The sequence below is a fragment of the Ursus arctos genome, unplaced genomic scaffold (assembly GCF_023065955.2).
Source record: "Ursus arctos isolate Adak ecotype North America unplaced genomic scaffold, UrsArc2.0 scaffold_7, whole genome shotgun sequence".
NCBI lineage: Eukaryota > Metazoa > Chordata > Mammalia > Carnivora > Ursidae > Ursus > Ursus arctos.
In genome coordinates, this window is record NW_026623089.1 from 19,356,826 (window position 1) to 19,373,309 (window position 16,484).

General features: G+C 38.0%; 1 protein-coding gene across 20 annotated transcripts in view; it reads right to left on the minus strand.

Annotated features, from left to right (window-relative positions):
* Positions 1–16,484, minus strand: part of ADD3 (adducin 3) — a 126,095-nt gene that overhangs the window by 22,134 nt on the left and 87,477 nt on the right. For all 20 annotated transcript variants that reach the window (XM_057308905.1, XM_044382106.3, XM_057308902.1 and 17 more), the window contains one exon: positions 3,951–4,089. In XM_057308905.1, the coding sequence (XP_057164888.1) occupies positions 3,951–4,089 (139 nt within the window). The remainder of the gene's footprint in view (positions 1–3,950; positions 4,090–16,484) is intronic.

A 16,484-nucleotide genomic window follows, 5' to 3' on the forward strand; every position in this document is an offset into this window, starting at 1 on the left:
TCTCAGAAGTACACGGAGAGTTAAAATGAGCATCAGCAATCTTTGCTATTTGTCTAGTACTGAACTTGTGAGGGAGGGGACTTGGTAGGGAGTCAGGCTCACGCCAATGGGGGGACATGGTCACATGATCCTAATGGCGAACGTGTTATTAATACTGAGGTTATGGCTTATTTTATGATGAAAAGATCTCAGCAGAATGCTACTTTTCTAATAGCCCTTTTGACATTTATTTTTTAAAAATTTATTTAAGATGGAGAAGAATACATTCAAACTGCAGTCTGCCTTCAGCCGTCACTAAGCAACAGAACCCAGTCTTGGGCTTTAGTGACCCAACTGCTAACTTCAACTGTGACCAAGTTCCACTTCTTCTCAGCCTTCGTTCTCCTTGACACCATTTACCACCTCTTCCCTGGAATTCTTGTGCAAGCCTGTGTGACACCACCTGGACCTCTCATTCCCCTTTCACCTGCTGCTTCTTTCTCCTTCAACAAGTACTCTTTCCTTCTCCCACCTGTGGCTCCTTCCCAAAGCTCAGTTCTCCACTGTGCTCCCTTCTCATTTTACTTTTTCCCAGGAAAACACTACAGACTCTTGAATTTCCAGTTGTCTCTTCCATGCAGAAGACACCCTGATCTTTATCTGTGACCAGGGCCTCCTGCCCACCCTTCAGCCTGCTGCTTCTAATAGCCTGCAACACAACAACATACAAATTCAAAAGGTCTAAAAGTGATTTTTCTCTCCCCACTTTTTCTTACCTTCTCATTCCTCCTCAGTCTTCTGATACTGCTGGTACTATAATTCCCACAGGCTCCCACCGGAAGTAACCTTCTCTGGGCCCCCACATGTAATTCATCACCATGTTCCACCATCCTTTTCCTTACAAGTTTCCTCATTTTCCATCCTTGAGTTCAGGCCTCGCCTCACATGCAATGCTTGCAATAAGCCTTCTCATTTTCGTCCTTGCCTGTACCCCTCTCTTTGTAAATCCATTCCACATAAAGTTACCTTTTGCCTCACTACTCCCCTGCTCAAAGTTTTGCAAAAGCCCAACATGAAGGCCTACAAGAGGCCTGGAAATTCATGTAAGTGCTTAAACTGGGCCTATAGGCTACTAGCGAGATCACAAGCCTGGGCTGAAGGGGCAGCTACCACTCCGCAATCAGCTGCTAACCTGTGAGAATCTGAGTTCAGGGCTATCAGAACATTTAAACAGAAGTCCCAAGTCAACACTCTAATGTGAGGTCTTCTCATTGTGAAATGTTCTGAACTAATTCAAAGAAATAGTTTCAATATGTAAGCCGTACAAAACAGTATTATTTCTAACAAAATTTCAGAGGAAGCCGTGAATTGATCTCCCACTTTCCTGCCAACTTTAACTTCTACTTTCCACAACACAACATAAACTTTCCAGCCAAACTGGCTGATTTCTATTCCCTGACCTCTGACCCACGGCACATAAATTCCTGCTGCCATGCCTCTGCATATTCCAGCCAGCAACCTTGGCAGCTCAGCTCCCTTTCCTGCTATGGAACCTAGGACACTCACGGTATAGCTCCTCTTACTATTTTGGTCTTCCCTGACCAGTCCTCCTCTTCCAATTTTTGAAATTTTCTCTTTAGACTCTTTTCTTTTCTGCTTATACCCTCCTGAATGATTAGTCAACATACACAACTTTGAGTAACACTTCTCTATGTCCATCTGCCAAGCCACTCCCTTAAGCTCTAGGACTGTATTTCCAACTACTGCCATGACTTGGCAGCTCTTGGCAACTTTGGCATGCCTAAAGTTGAACTTCCTCCATTTTCCAAGCCAAAAAGATCCCCAACTCTGGACATTCCTATTTTTGTCTAATAATACCACGAAATTTCCCAGTTACTTCTTCACACAGAAACTACAGAGGTCTTTCTACATCACCCTCCTGCTTAAAATGGCTTTTCAAAGTTAGAATAGAATCCAAACTTCCAACTCTGGCTGGGAAACCCTGCATAATTCAGCCTCTGCCTACGTTTCTGACTCACTTTGTTCTACTTGTCCCCCCAAAACCATGCTTTCCAGACATAATCTTTAATTTTTGTTCCTTGAAAAGACCACCAAATTCATTCTCATGTCCACCTGACACTTGTACTTATTCCTTCTACCTGGAATGTTTTCTCTCAATCTTGGTACGGTTTGCTCCTTATTACAATTCAGATTTCAGCTTAAATGTCACCTTCTCAGAGAGATTCTCTCTCATCATCCAATCTAAAGTAGTTACCTAGTTCCTCCTATCAAATCGCCAACTATTATTTGCCTAGCACTTCTATTATCTGACCATTTTATTTATTTAGTGTATTTTCTGTCTCCACAAGCACAGGAAACTTTGCCCGTCTTGTTTATCACTGTATTCCCTATCTCTAACAGGGTGCTTGGAACATAATGGATACTCAATATTACAGAAAGAGCAAAACAAACTAGCTCAACCTTCGAATTTCTCTGTTTCTTCTGATAGAGTGTTTCTCCCAAGCTAGAAGAGTGATTTTGGAACTCATAGTTCTTCTCCCATCCATCCCCACAATACCACATCAAACCTGTCGCTAACTCTTCTCTAGTCTTCCTTGGCGATGCCTTGCTCATTGATCTCTTCCTTTTTGTACCCACACTCCTATTGTAGTTCAAGCACTTACACATCACACTGGGACTCTCAAAAAGTTTTTTTTAACCAATGCGTACGTGCCAACATGCTGGTCCACTGTGCATTCTATAAACACACCCTAACCTCAGCATGTTTCCATCATCATGTCTCTTTTTATGCCATTCCTCTATTTGGAAAGTACTTGAATTCATTGACTCCTACTTATATATCTTTAACCAAAAAAAAAAAAAAACAAAGAAAGGAAGAAATGAAGGAAGAGAAGGAAAATGAAAGAAAAGAAAAAGACAATCCTTTGACTCTGACATGAAGCAGTCCCTGAGAGTACCTTCTGGCACTCCGTATCTGTTCTGGCATTGCAGTGAGTTCTGTACGTATCTTGCTGAGATATAAAGTGCTTACAGTGTTCAGCTCACCAAACTGGTGCTCTTACCAAAGAGCTATTATTAAATGAATAAAATGTTTTCACTCCTCTTTTATACCAAATTCTAACTACTCTATCCTCTAAAGCCTGGTTAGTTCAGGCCTCTTTTTCCATAAAGTTTTTCCAGTCTACTTCAGCCAATAATCAATCCCAACTCTGAATTCATAGCATGATGCCTTTTAAAAGGTCATTAGACAATTTCTTATGAACTGCTTTGTAATTTTTTCTTCTATAGTTATCTTGCAGTTTTAATCATTTTTGCATTCATGGAATGTCTCAACTAAAATTACACATTTATTCAGGACAAGGCCCTTGTCTTATAACTATTTTATAATCTTACAAAATCTAGTAAATGCCTGGTTGATAAGAAAAGGTAAGAGATTTTAACACTATGTTACTCTAAGTATTAGATGTTATAAACACAGAATATGCTGCCAGAGATGTACAGTGTTCAAAGTACAGATAAAATTATAATTTTTTAAACTTTCCAAAACTATCTGCAACGACGTGGATGGAACTAGAGGGTGTTATGCTGAGCGAAATAAGCCAATCTGAGAAAGACAATTATCATACAATCTTGCTGATATGTGGAATTTAAGAAACAAGGCAGAGGATCATAGGGGAAAAGAGAAAAAAACGAAACAAGACGAAACCAGAGAGGGACAAAAACCATAAGAGACCCTTCATCTTAGGAAACAAACTGAGGGTTGCTGGAGTGGAGGGGGATGGGAGGGATGGGGTAACTGGGTGATGGACATCAAGGAGGGCCCTTGAGCACTGGGTATTACATAAGACCGATGAATCACTGACCCCTACCTCTGAAACCAATAATACATTATATGTTAATTGAATTAAAATAAAAATTAAAAAAAAAAAAACTTTCCAAAACTGACATACTGAGGGGAGGTGAAGTAAAGCCTGAGAAAGAATTGGCCATGATGTAATCTGCAATCTGCTGTAATGCCAGCAATCCAGTTGGGTTGTGGCCTTTCTTCATCTGTTCTTGAATAAGGCATTCCAGGTCTTCCCGAAAGGCCTGAAACACACAAAAATAACCACTGAGCACATACACCTCACTTGAAGCAGAACGATCCAAACATAACTTTCTCTATAGTCAATCTTTTTCCCATCCCTCTTTTAAATAAGCTTTCATCTACACTACTTTAAAACAAATATAAAACACAAAATAATAAAACACTGGAAGAAGCAACAAGAAGCGTGCTTTCAGGGGAGGAAAAAATCATTAGGAATTCTTAATCTCAAAGAAAATGAGCTACTATAACATCTACAATAGACAGATGAAACAACTCTGTTAACAATATGCAACTAGAGTACCAAGTATAGACTGATGGAAAAAGAGAGCCATTCCTTGTCCAGCAGCCTCATTATCTAGGTTAGGCTAGAGTCCCCATTTGAATGGGCCAAGGCTCTGACTACAGACTGCCTCACAGCAGAAGTCTTCACTAAGACATACTAAGTATATCACGGCTTCCATTTTATGATTTCCATGGCAATTCTCTAGCTCTACAAACACTGAAAGCAAGCTGATAAGAGTTGAGAACTGATTACTCCCCCTCTGCAACACTGTGCTAAAGAAAGGACATTTCCCCCCCAACTTTGGGTACTATATGTTCCTGTTCTGGAATTCTGCTGTATCTTTTCTTTGGGGGGCATATGCACATGGGTGAGAAACACTGTTTATATAAATAAAAATTCTGAACATTAAGAGAAAGTCTCTATTCTACTAACCCTTGAGTTGCTAATATGATTCATCATCCAAAACCTCTCTCAATCCTTCACATGACTTGAAATAGCTCATTTTTAATTTCCATAACACCCAACCAATACTTATTTTATTAAATTCATTATATGTTCTCTTGCTCAAGCCTTTTTTCATTCATTTTAAACATGAAAGCTCTTGCAATATAAATTCTCTAAACCTTGCTCTTTGTTACATGTGAAGCAGAATGCCTGCCAAAAATTAAGTTCAATTTTTTCCCACTTCACCTAAAAGGGAGAAGGCAGAAAACTGCTTTGGAAACACCACCTCCAAGAGGAGTACATACTAACCCCTTGGAGATCACTGGAATGACCTTCATCAGAAGGGTGACTTTCCTTTGAGTCACAAACAGTAGCCTTTCTTGTAAGGCTGGGAATACGATCTCCTGGAGTCCCTGCTTAGATGCAGCCTTGCTTAGAGGATGGCTGAGTAACTCAGAGGTTTTCAGAAAGGACTTCTTTAAAAAAAAAAAAAAAAAGGCACAGGAGGCCCATGGCGGAAAGGAGAAATTGGATTTGAGGCTATGAGGCTGTAGATATTAAGACCAGTCCTGACTCAATGCCTGTGTTGCTTTTAGAACAATAGTTGAGAGGCATCTGTGATGTGAACTGAAAGAGCTGAGTGCTAACAGCTGTAATCTTGGGAGCTCAACCATGGGGCACCATGGAGCCCCTTAACTGAGCTTAGCACAAGAAGGAGGAGGTCATCCTTCCCTAATGCACCATGGTGGCCTGTACAGGCTTCTGGATCAACAATGAACCTGCATCTTCTATTGGACAGGGTAAGACTAGTTTTCAACACCAGGGAGGTCCAGTGGCCATGGACTGCATACTCTTTAGCATGACTCACATATGCACATGCAGACATATGTACACGCCACATCTTGGATACAGAATTCACTGATGAACCCTTTTGGACTATGTAAGCCACTGACGTTCTTGGGACAACTTAAATGGGAGTAGAAATTCCAAGAAGATGCTGTACTTTCTACTAATACAGCAGGTGGATGTTTGAGTGATTAATTTAAAAAGTACTAGTAGTGACCAGGGGTGCCTGGATGGTGCAGTTAGGCATCTGACTCTTGGTTTCGGCGCAGGTCGTGATCTCGGGGTTGTGAAATCAAGCTTCACGTCAGGCTCTGAGCTCAGCACAGAGTCTGCTTGAGATTCTCTCTCCCTCTCCCTCTGCCCCTCCCACTCGTGCTCTGTCTCTCCCTCTCCCTAAAATAAATAAATAAATCTTTAAGAAAAAATACTAGTGACCATATTTGAATTCTGAGTTCATGGAGCAGTTTAAACCAGTTAAACATGGTTTTTCTCTTATAAATTTGAGGCTTGTTAAATGTAAATCATCTGCACAATTATACAAATTCTAAACATCTAATTCCATTGACTGTATCTAGTTCATTTAAATATATGATTTAAACCAGAGAAACTATCCTATAAAATAACCTCTACAAAGACACATTACACTGATCAGAAGACTCCATTAACACATTTCTAAGACTTAGTGAACATAAAATGGTTGTGAGCTGTATATAAGACAGATGGACACCTTCATACAGATGAGTAACATGAGTATTTTACCATATTTAAGGCTGAAAGGAAAAGAATCTTACAGATATACTCATTTATCTTTATATAAACTATAGAAAACTCCTGGACACCTGGCAATGGGCCAGTCTACTCTTCTGAAACCGTATCTTCCCTACAAAACCAAATTCTGTTTAACTTTCTTCAGCTGAAAGCAGCTATAACCAATATTCTTTTATTCAGTAAAATAATAATAATGATACCTACAATGTGTATCACTCATGATTACATTGCAACAGCTCTGAGAAATGGGCACCATTTCACTGAATGCCCCACCTCACATTGTTCTAGGAAGAATTTAAGACAGATTCCATAGATTAAAATGATACAAAAATAAATATGTTAGAAAAATTAAGCTAAGGAAAAAATAATCATAAGGGGGTTAGTCAGAGCCAGGGAGGAGGTTAAGATACAAAGTACATGCTATTTAACTGTAGGCATTTGCTAGAGATGGGCCAAATCTTATTTAAACTCTCTAGCCACCAACATGAATTAAGATAATCTGCTCACTATGCAGATATACAATGGCTTTAAGATTAAAAACCAACCAGTTTTTCAAGAGAATCACAACTATTTATGAACTGATGAGACATTTCTGCTGGGTGAAATGAGAAAGCTAAATAAGAAAGGTTGAAAAATTTGTCCAAGGCAGTAAATGTTCAAGGCAAAAACTGAGGTCAATGCTATTTTCATTAATGAAAATGCTTTTTCCACTTTCATACATCCCACAATACAGTGGGCACTATCCTAAAGCTTTGGGATGTTCCACGGTGTCACAGGGAGATGTATAAGACTTCTAAAATCAATTAAGAGAAAAATATGAATTTTCCCTCTAAGGCTAGTGAATAGCTTCTATACAGTATAGGAAAATGATTTTCAAAATAAATGAAATTTCCTCAGCCTTTTTATACAGTTGAAAGTGCTTCAACACATAAGAACTCTTCTATAACAAAAGATTTAATATTTTTTGTCATGAACATTTATATCTCATTTTCAATGTTTCAAATATTTTTGAAATATTATTCAGATAATTACCTAAGTCATAAGACAGTATAAAAACTAATGATAAAAAAAATTATTTCAGCTGGTTTAAAAAATTTATCTATAAACATATTAAGCTTTAAAATATTGTATTAAAATAAAAACATACTTATCTTTATGATGACAGTTAATCATATTCCTACTAAAATCCAATGTTAATATACTAATCCTTTGTAGTTGGTTCATTCGAATCTCACAACAAAGTCCTGAGATAAGCAATGATTTGCTCAAGGCTGCACAGCTAATAAGTAAATGGAGTAAAGGCTGAAATCTGGAATTCTTAGCCCACAGTATCTTTCCCTAATTTTACAGGAGATGGGCTGAATCACTGAAACCAAATACAACTAATAAGGCAGCAGGCACGATGTGATCAGAAATACAGAGTAAACTTCTTAGGTTAGATTAGAGCATTATGTTGTAATGATGGAGCAAAAAATTTATATAGCAGCAGATGGAGGATCCTCAAGTACCAAAACACTTGCCCTCTTATAACTAGGACTTCTCCCATCAAAGCAGAATCTAAGACTAACTTACACACAGAGCAGCAAGGTCACATGATTAAACCAAGGATTCCTAGAGTGTCCACTAGAGGAATCAGGTTAAAAGATCAAACAACATATATATAAAACCACGGCATAAACCATGTCTTCCAACTCTCTGAAACAGAGCAGAGAAGAGGAGGTTGTGGGAGTTTTTACACCTTGAATGCCTGAATAGATGAACGCGAATAAGCCAGACTGCCATCAGGATGATAGATTCTTTGAGACCTTCAGGAAAACCGAAATATAGTCTAAGGAGTTATGATTATATAATCTTCCAAGTTGTTGCCATAAAATGCTTTAAATCAGCAATGCTGTATATAACTTATGCATACAATTTTCACAATACTTGTCTGCTATGTGCTAGTCACTACACGACTTGCTTTTATGTTATTTCATTTAATTGTCACAACAACCCCACAAGGTTTATTTTACCAACATGGAAACTGAAGCTCAAGTTAACTGAGTTTCCTATGTTATATAGCTAGTATGTGGTGGTGAACCCAGATCCAAACCAAGCACCATGTGCATATATGTACCTATAAAAACATTCAAATAAAGAGATTAAAACTGGAAGTGATGAGCAAATGGGCTGACTCCTAACAGGTCAAGATAGTCTGTTACTCCAGGATCTCTATAATCTGTCATGTAACATTTTGGCTCTATCTACTGTTATTACCTTATGCTGTGCTTTAGCCTATGAGGTTTGTTCAGCACTCTCTGATCACAATCTCTAATTTTCTTTCTTTCTTTTTTTTTTTAATAATGATTTTTTATTATATTATGTTAGTCACCATACAGTACATCCCCGGTTTTCGATGTAAGGCTCGATGATTCATTAGTTGTGTATAACACCCAGTGCACCATGCAATATGTGCCCTCCTTACTACCCATCACCGGTCTATCCCATTCCCCCACCCCCCTCCCCTCTGTAGCCCTCAGTTTGTTTCTCATAGTCCATAGTCTCTCATACACAACCTCTAATTTTCTACACCCCTGCTCATTCAATTTCATCAAAGGGAAACGCTGGCTTCCTCTGTTCCTCTACCTAATCAGTTCTCAACCTTTAACACTCATCTTAAACGCCACCTTCTTCTTGAAGTATCTCCTTTAATCGACCAATTAGATGGGATCTCCAATTTCTTCTCTTCCCACCCTGCTCTAAATTCTTTTAATATTTGCCTTTACTACACTTAGGGTACCTGTCATATGATTATGATTTACTTTTTCTACTCTACTACACCATGATATTGGATGGTTGGGACTGTGACTTTCACATTTCTAGAGTCTCCCTGAGTGTCTAGTCCAATGCTCAATTAATAAAACAGTAGATTAGAGTTTTTCTTTTTTCTTTCCTTTGCTTTTCTTTGAAAGATTTTATTTATTTGAGAGAGGGAGACAGAGAGAGAGAGAGAACGAGCAGGGGGAGGGGCAGAGGGAGAGGGCAAAGCAGACCCCCCACTGAGCAAGAAGCCCAATGTGGGGCTCTATCCCAGGACGCTGGGATCATGACCTGAGCTGAAGGCAGATGCTTAACTGACTAAGCCACCCAGGCGTCCTGAGTTTTTCTTTTTCCTTTCCTAGACTTTAAGGAAAGAAAGTAAAGAGCCTGATCTCAATCTTGATTGAGTTAATGATAGCAAAATCCATTTCAAAGGTTTTTAGCACTGGAATCTGAAGCTCTAGAAACCCACCTTAAAAGTCTGTTACTTGAATGAGAAATTCTTCCCGTGTAATTAGGTCTGTCCATCATCTAACGGGAGAAACACATCTTTTTTTTTTAATAAGAAATGAATCTTCATTGAATGTTATAAATTTTTGAAAAGTCGCTCAATTCTTCAACTCAAACAAAATCCTACTTGAAAACTTGGTTTGTCCCCAGAGCATTATAGTTTGGACAGCTCTCTCATTAAACACATGTTCAAAAAAGTATGTATGGTAAAAAAAAAAAAAAAAAAATCACTTGATGAAAAATGAAAGTTAAAAAAGGGTGCCTTAAAAGCCTTATCTGAATCTCATACCTTTTAATTTTATACATCATCTGTCAATGCTGGGAGAGCGATCCTATAAACTCTGAATTCATAAGGTATGGATAAAAACAAACATGATTATAAATACATGAAAGATCTGGAGACTTGAAATTCACCTAGGTCGGAGTATACTTTGAGTACAAACATATTCATGTATACTATAAACCAAAGGTAGAATTATCTTGAAGTATCAGATCTTAGCCTCTGTATTTAGGATCAGAGCTTTTAGGAGAAAGAGGTATTGGATGAAAGGTTTTTTTAAATCACAGCAAAGAGAAAAAAAAATCACAGAAAAGAGGACCAAGCTGATAAAAGAAACTGACCTGATGTAATTATTTCAGTTAAGGCTAAAAAAAAAAAAAAAAGAAAGAAAGAAAAAAGAAAATCACATGGACTGATTTATAAGTAATGTTTAACTTATGGACTTCAAGTAACAGAATACTGATAAATACCAGAAATAGATTTTAAATATTCATGTCTGGATGTTCTACCTCATAATAATTATGAGAGAGAAAAATTGGAGCAAATAGAAAAAAAGATTACAGACTTGCTGCTCCCAAGACACCCCGCAATTATGTTATTAGATCTCTCCCAAAGCGGGACTAGGAGCATAACAAACTTACTTAGAATTTCTCCATTAAGAAATGTATTCATTTGGAAATAGATTACCACTGGTCCTGTTGAAAGGAGAAAAAACAAACCAAATTTTCTTTGGATGGTCTTTGTCCTCTGCTTAAATCTTAATTAATATGAAGCTAAAGGTTAGAATAATATCTTTTCTTGAAGCTGGTATATAATAAAAATGCAAGCAAAATTAATAAAGAATTCTCGTATCTTAAACTTCCAAAGCGACCAAATAAATCATGGTGGTTTTGATCAACTAATCTAATTAAGGCACCCTGTTAACTTAATTAAAGAGTGAGGGAAGGACAGATGGAGAGGGAGAGAGAATCTTAAGTAGGCTCCATAACCAGCACGAAGCCCGATGCGGGGCTCAATCTCATAACCCTGAGATCATGCCCTGAGCTGAAATTGAGAATTCGGACGCTTTAACCGACTGAGCCACCCAGGCGCTTCATGGTGCCCTGTCAACATTTTAGGCCTTACTTACAGTGATACTCTAAAATGCATATGGCTTTGAAGTTTCTCCTATCTTTGAAGTAAACTTGTAGCATTACACATTGCCCTGTTACTAAGAAATGTTAATGTGTCATGTGCCTGAGCTATCGCCACCTATACACTCCTGCTGTTCTAACTTTCAGAGTAACATTGCACACTTCCATCAACCAGTCTCAACTGCTTCCCACAGTGGTAAGGTTTAAGAACACTGATTCTTTTTCTGAAACCCACCAAATGTCTTCCATATTAGGTTGTCAAGTTCAGAAGGAGGTTGGTGGACAACATTCAAGTGTTTAATGACTCAAAGTCCACTCAGCTATTCATATAGCCATCCATCCATGTATGTATGTGGAATTTTACTAAATATCTACTATGCACAATGTCCTGTTAGTTTTTCAACTTACATGCTTTTTAACGTTGGTGAAACATCATTTAGTTTCAACAGTTTGCCCTGGACACTTCATTCTGAGATAAGGGGGTTAATGATAATCTAGGGTCTCCACAGACATGTATATGAGGAGTATATCGGTCAAAGAAAACCCGTAGATTCTCCTTTGTGCATTAACAAGATCTCTAGCTGAACCTAGTTTAGATTTTGACAAAAGATTGTGAAATTCCTAAAAAGAAGTAATACTTGGGAGTCAGGATGAGACATTCTTTTCTCTTATTTTCTTAGCTGAAGGCAATAAGGTACTGTGTTTGTCATCCAAGTACAGACACCAAAATGTCTTATGATTGAAAACTCTTCTTGTGTTGGGTTGAATTAACCTGAGCAACAGAATTTGAAGATGAATAAAGTAATAATATGTGGGTAGAGTTTTTTTATTGTTATTGAATGCTTTAGCTTTAAGTGGGATAGCCTACTGGTAAAGAGCGTGAGTTTTGGAGTTTACACTAAGAGCCCACCATTTAATTAAACTTCTAAAAACTTCAGCAAGTTATCTAACATCTCTAAGTTTCAGTTTATTCATCTGTAAACTAGAGATATTAATACTTTTTTGATTGAGTTGTTCTGAGAATTAAATAGGATTTGAAACATAACAGGTGCCCATAATAGGTGTTAATAGGGGGCTTAATAAAAAAAGTATTATACTTTGCTTTTATTAGTTTCTCTCTTTCCCTTTCTTCTCAAATAAACTCAACATTTTAAATAGAAGGGTTACAAATTTGTTTCTTACAAACAAGAATTAGTAATAGCTTTGATTTTTATTTTTTTAAATTAACATATAATGTATTATTTGTTTCAGGGGTACAGGTCTGTGATTTACCCATTTTATATAATACCCAGTGCTCATTACAACACATACCCTCCCCAATGTCCATCACCCAGTTACCCTATCCCCTTACCCCCCTCCCCTCCAGCAACCTTCAGTTTGTCTCTTAAGATTAAGAGTCTCTTATGGTTTGTCTCCCTCTCTGGTTTCTTCTTGTTTCATTTTTTCCTCTCTTCCCCTATGATCCTGGGCCTTGTTTCTTAAATCCACATTATCAGTGAGATCATATGATAATGGCCTTTCTCTGATTGACTTATTTCACTCAGCATAATAAATACCCTCTAGTTCCATCCACGTCATTACAAATGGAAAGATTTCTTTTTTATGGCTGCGTAATATTCCATCATAGATATATACCACATCTTCTTTATCCATTCATCTGTCAGTGGATATCTGGGCTCTTTCCATAGTTTGGCTATGGTGGACACTGCTGCTCTAAATGTTGGGGTGCAAGTGTCCCTATGGATTACTACATTTGTATCTTTGGGGTAAATACCCAGCAGTGCAATTGCTGGGTCGTAGGGTAGGTCTATTTTCAACTCTCTGAGGAACCTCCAGACTGTTTTCCAGAGTGGCTGCACCGGCTTGCATTCCTACCAACGGTGTAGGAGGGTTCCCCTTTCTCCGCATCCTCGCCAACATCTGTCATTTCCTGACTTGTTAATTTTAGCCATTCTGACTGGTGTGAGGTGGTATCTCTTTGTGGTTTTGATTTGTATTTCCCTGATGCTGAGTGATGGTGGGCACTTTTTTCACGTGTCTGTTGGCCATTTGGATGTCTTCTTTGCAGAAATGTTTGTTCACGTCATCTGCCCATTTCTTGACTGGGTTATTTGTTCTTTGGGTGTTGAGTTTGACAAGTTCTTTATAGATGCCGGATACTAACCATTTATCTGATATGTCATTTGCAAATATCTTCTCCCATTCTGTCAGTTGTTTTCTGGTTTTGTTAACTGTTTCCTTTGCTGTGCAGAAGCTTTTTATCTTACTGAAGTCCCAATAGTTCATTTTTGCCTTTGGAGACGTGTCTAGCATGAAGTTGCTGTGGCCGAGGTCAAAGAGGTCACCGCCTGTGTTCTCCTCAAGGATTTTGATGGATTCCTGTCTCACATTGAGGTCTTTCAACCATTTTGAGCCTATTTTTGTGTATGGTATAAAGAAATGGTCCAGTTTCATTCTTCTGCATGTGGATGTCCAATTTTCCCAACACCATTTGTTGAAGAGACGGTCTTTTTTCCATTGGATATTCTTTACTGCTTTGTCGAAGTTTAGTTGACCAGAGAGTTGAGGGTTCATTTCTGGGTTCTCTATTCTGTTTCTTTGATCTTTGTGTCTGTTTTTGTGCCAGTACCATACCATCATGATGATTACAGCTATGTAATAGGGCTTGAGGTCTGGAATTGTGATGCTACCAGCTTTGGTTTTCTTTTTCAACATTCCTCTGGCTATTTGGGGTCTTTTCTGGTTCCATACAAATTTTAGGATGATTTGTTCCAGTTCTGTGAATAAAGTTGATGGTATTTTGATAGAGATTGCATTGAATGTGCAGATTGTTCTAGGTAGCACAGACATTTTAACAATACTTGTTCTTCCAACCCATGAGCATGGAACGTTTATCCATCTTTTTGTGTCTTCCTCCATTTCTTTCATGACTATTCTATAGTTTTCTGAGTTGATTTTTATCTTTATTGGTTATGGGTTTTGTCTAACAGTGTGAACCCCAATATTCATAGGAGACCCACATAGATTTTAAGAGAATTATATCTGCAGAAACACCACATGCTTGGGCATAAAAGAACAAAGATGGTTCCAAAGGAAAAGAGGTCTTTGAACCTTAAACCTCTATAAGTAGGAAGAAGACTGAGAAAAAAACAAACAGGCTGCCATTCAAAGAAAAGGAAAGATGATTCAGGGGGTAGAATGAAAAGCCCAGAGGGCAAAGCCACTAGCTAGAGAGAGTCACCCCCTAGAAAGTAGAAGGAGTGGGTTTTCATCAAAGGAACTTCCAAACATTGCCCAGGTGGATTTCACAATTGCCATGGACCATTTATCCCTTTGTACCTCTAATTTCCCCCCTTTTTGAACAGGAATGTGTATACCAGTTAACTTTGCTTTCCCCCCCACTGGCTGTGTGTGGGGGCAGATAACCTGTCTCTTAGTTCTCAGGTGTACAGATTGAGAGGAATTGTACTAAAGGAGCTGTACTTAAGGAATCATACCTGAGGAGCATCATCTGCAGCTGGACCAGATTTAGACAGTAAGATTCTGGATTCAGCAAAATAGTGTAACGAGATGAGACTTCTGTAGGGGTGTTAGGAGAGAAGGTGTATTTTACATGTGGAAGGAAGGTAAATAAATTGTGGCAGAATTCAGTGCTTTTAAACTCAATTGTGATCAGAGAGTGGACAATCCTCCCATCAAAAGGTGGATCTTAATTCCTCTCTCTTTGTGTATGAGCTGAACTTAGTGACTCACTTCCCACTCTAAATATGGTAAGTGATGGTGTTTAATGTCTGAGATTAAGTCATGAAATGCATGGCAGACTCCTCCTGGTTCTCTCTCAGATACATGCTCTGGAGGAGAACACTCAAACTGCCTCAGGTAAAGGTCCATGTGGCCAGGAACTGTGGCCTTTTGCCAATACCCATGTGAATGATCCATCTCAAGAGTGGAAACCTCTAGGCCAGTCAAGCCTTCAGATGATAACAGCCCTGGATGATGTCTTGACTATAACTTTGTGCAAGACCTTGAGCCAGAACCACTCAGCTAAGCTGCTCCTGAATTCCTGACCCACAGAAATGATGAGATAATAAATGCTTGTTGTTTTAAGTTGTTAAGTTTTAAGGTAATTTGTTATTTAGCAATAGATACTAATACAGGTCACCATGGGTTATTTCCTTTGGTGAAAAGTTTGCTGTATTAAAAGAAATTTGATAACTGTTGTCCCAAAACACAGAAGGCAAAATTTATATACTTTTCTAAGTCTTTCACAAATGAGATTTTAAGTTCACTAGCAAAGATTTAGGGAAAAAATGATCAACCCACAATTCTTTTAAATCTTCTTTGTTCCTATTTCGGCTGCAAATTACCACTCTTGCTATGTGAATATGGAAATGACAATCGGTATATATCTGGCTTTTCCCATAATTTCATTAAGTTCCCTAAGGCATAAGTGAAACTGATACTTCTAGGCAATGTACAAATGGAAACACATAGGTATAAAAAAATTGGAACATCTACTCAAAGTTATGCTGTCTTTACTTAAAGGGGGAAATTAAAATAAAAGCCCTGGCATAGAAATGATGCTTAGTACTTTTTCCTTTTAAACTTTATAATTAAAATTGGTCCTTTTTGGAACACTTCTAAAAGAAATCTCAATATTTAACAACTTTGAACGAAATCTGAACTTCAAGTCATTCTCTGTTACTTTATACTATATGCTACTGTAATCATTTGGCTAATAAGTTAGTTCTTAAAAGTGGGGTGTGTTTCTTTATAAGAGGAAATGTATCTATTTTGATCCAAATAATTAATGTGGCCTTCAAGTATTTATAAACACACAAAGTTTAGGTTTGCATAAAAGAAGGCACTGAACATTTACTCCCTCATGATGAATCCTCTGGTTAATCTCCTTTCCATTGGGAAAGGATTTCTTTATGGGCTTATTTAAAGGATAGGTTTAAAGTTAAGCTATACTTAAATTCCTCAAAGCTTGTATTGGTTTTATAACTTGTACTTGCTTTTATCTAGGTCACTGGTAGAGCTGAATTACTCAGAGTGGAATTCCCCTTCGGCTTTGGGCTCAACCTCTGTGATTAAATTCACAAGGGCACAACAAAAATGATTTACCAGGGCCACCTTAGGCAGTTCTATGCCTCGGTGCTTATTTTAGTACTGAAGTTGAAAACCTAAGACAACCCCAACATGGGCATCATGTGTCTATGTTTGCTGAACTCTACCTTAAGGGGTCCACGTTCTTCATTACACATAAAGTTATTAATTCATATTGCATCTTAAATCAAGCTGTTCTCTCATTTTCCATCACTGATAAACGAT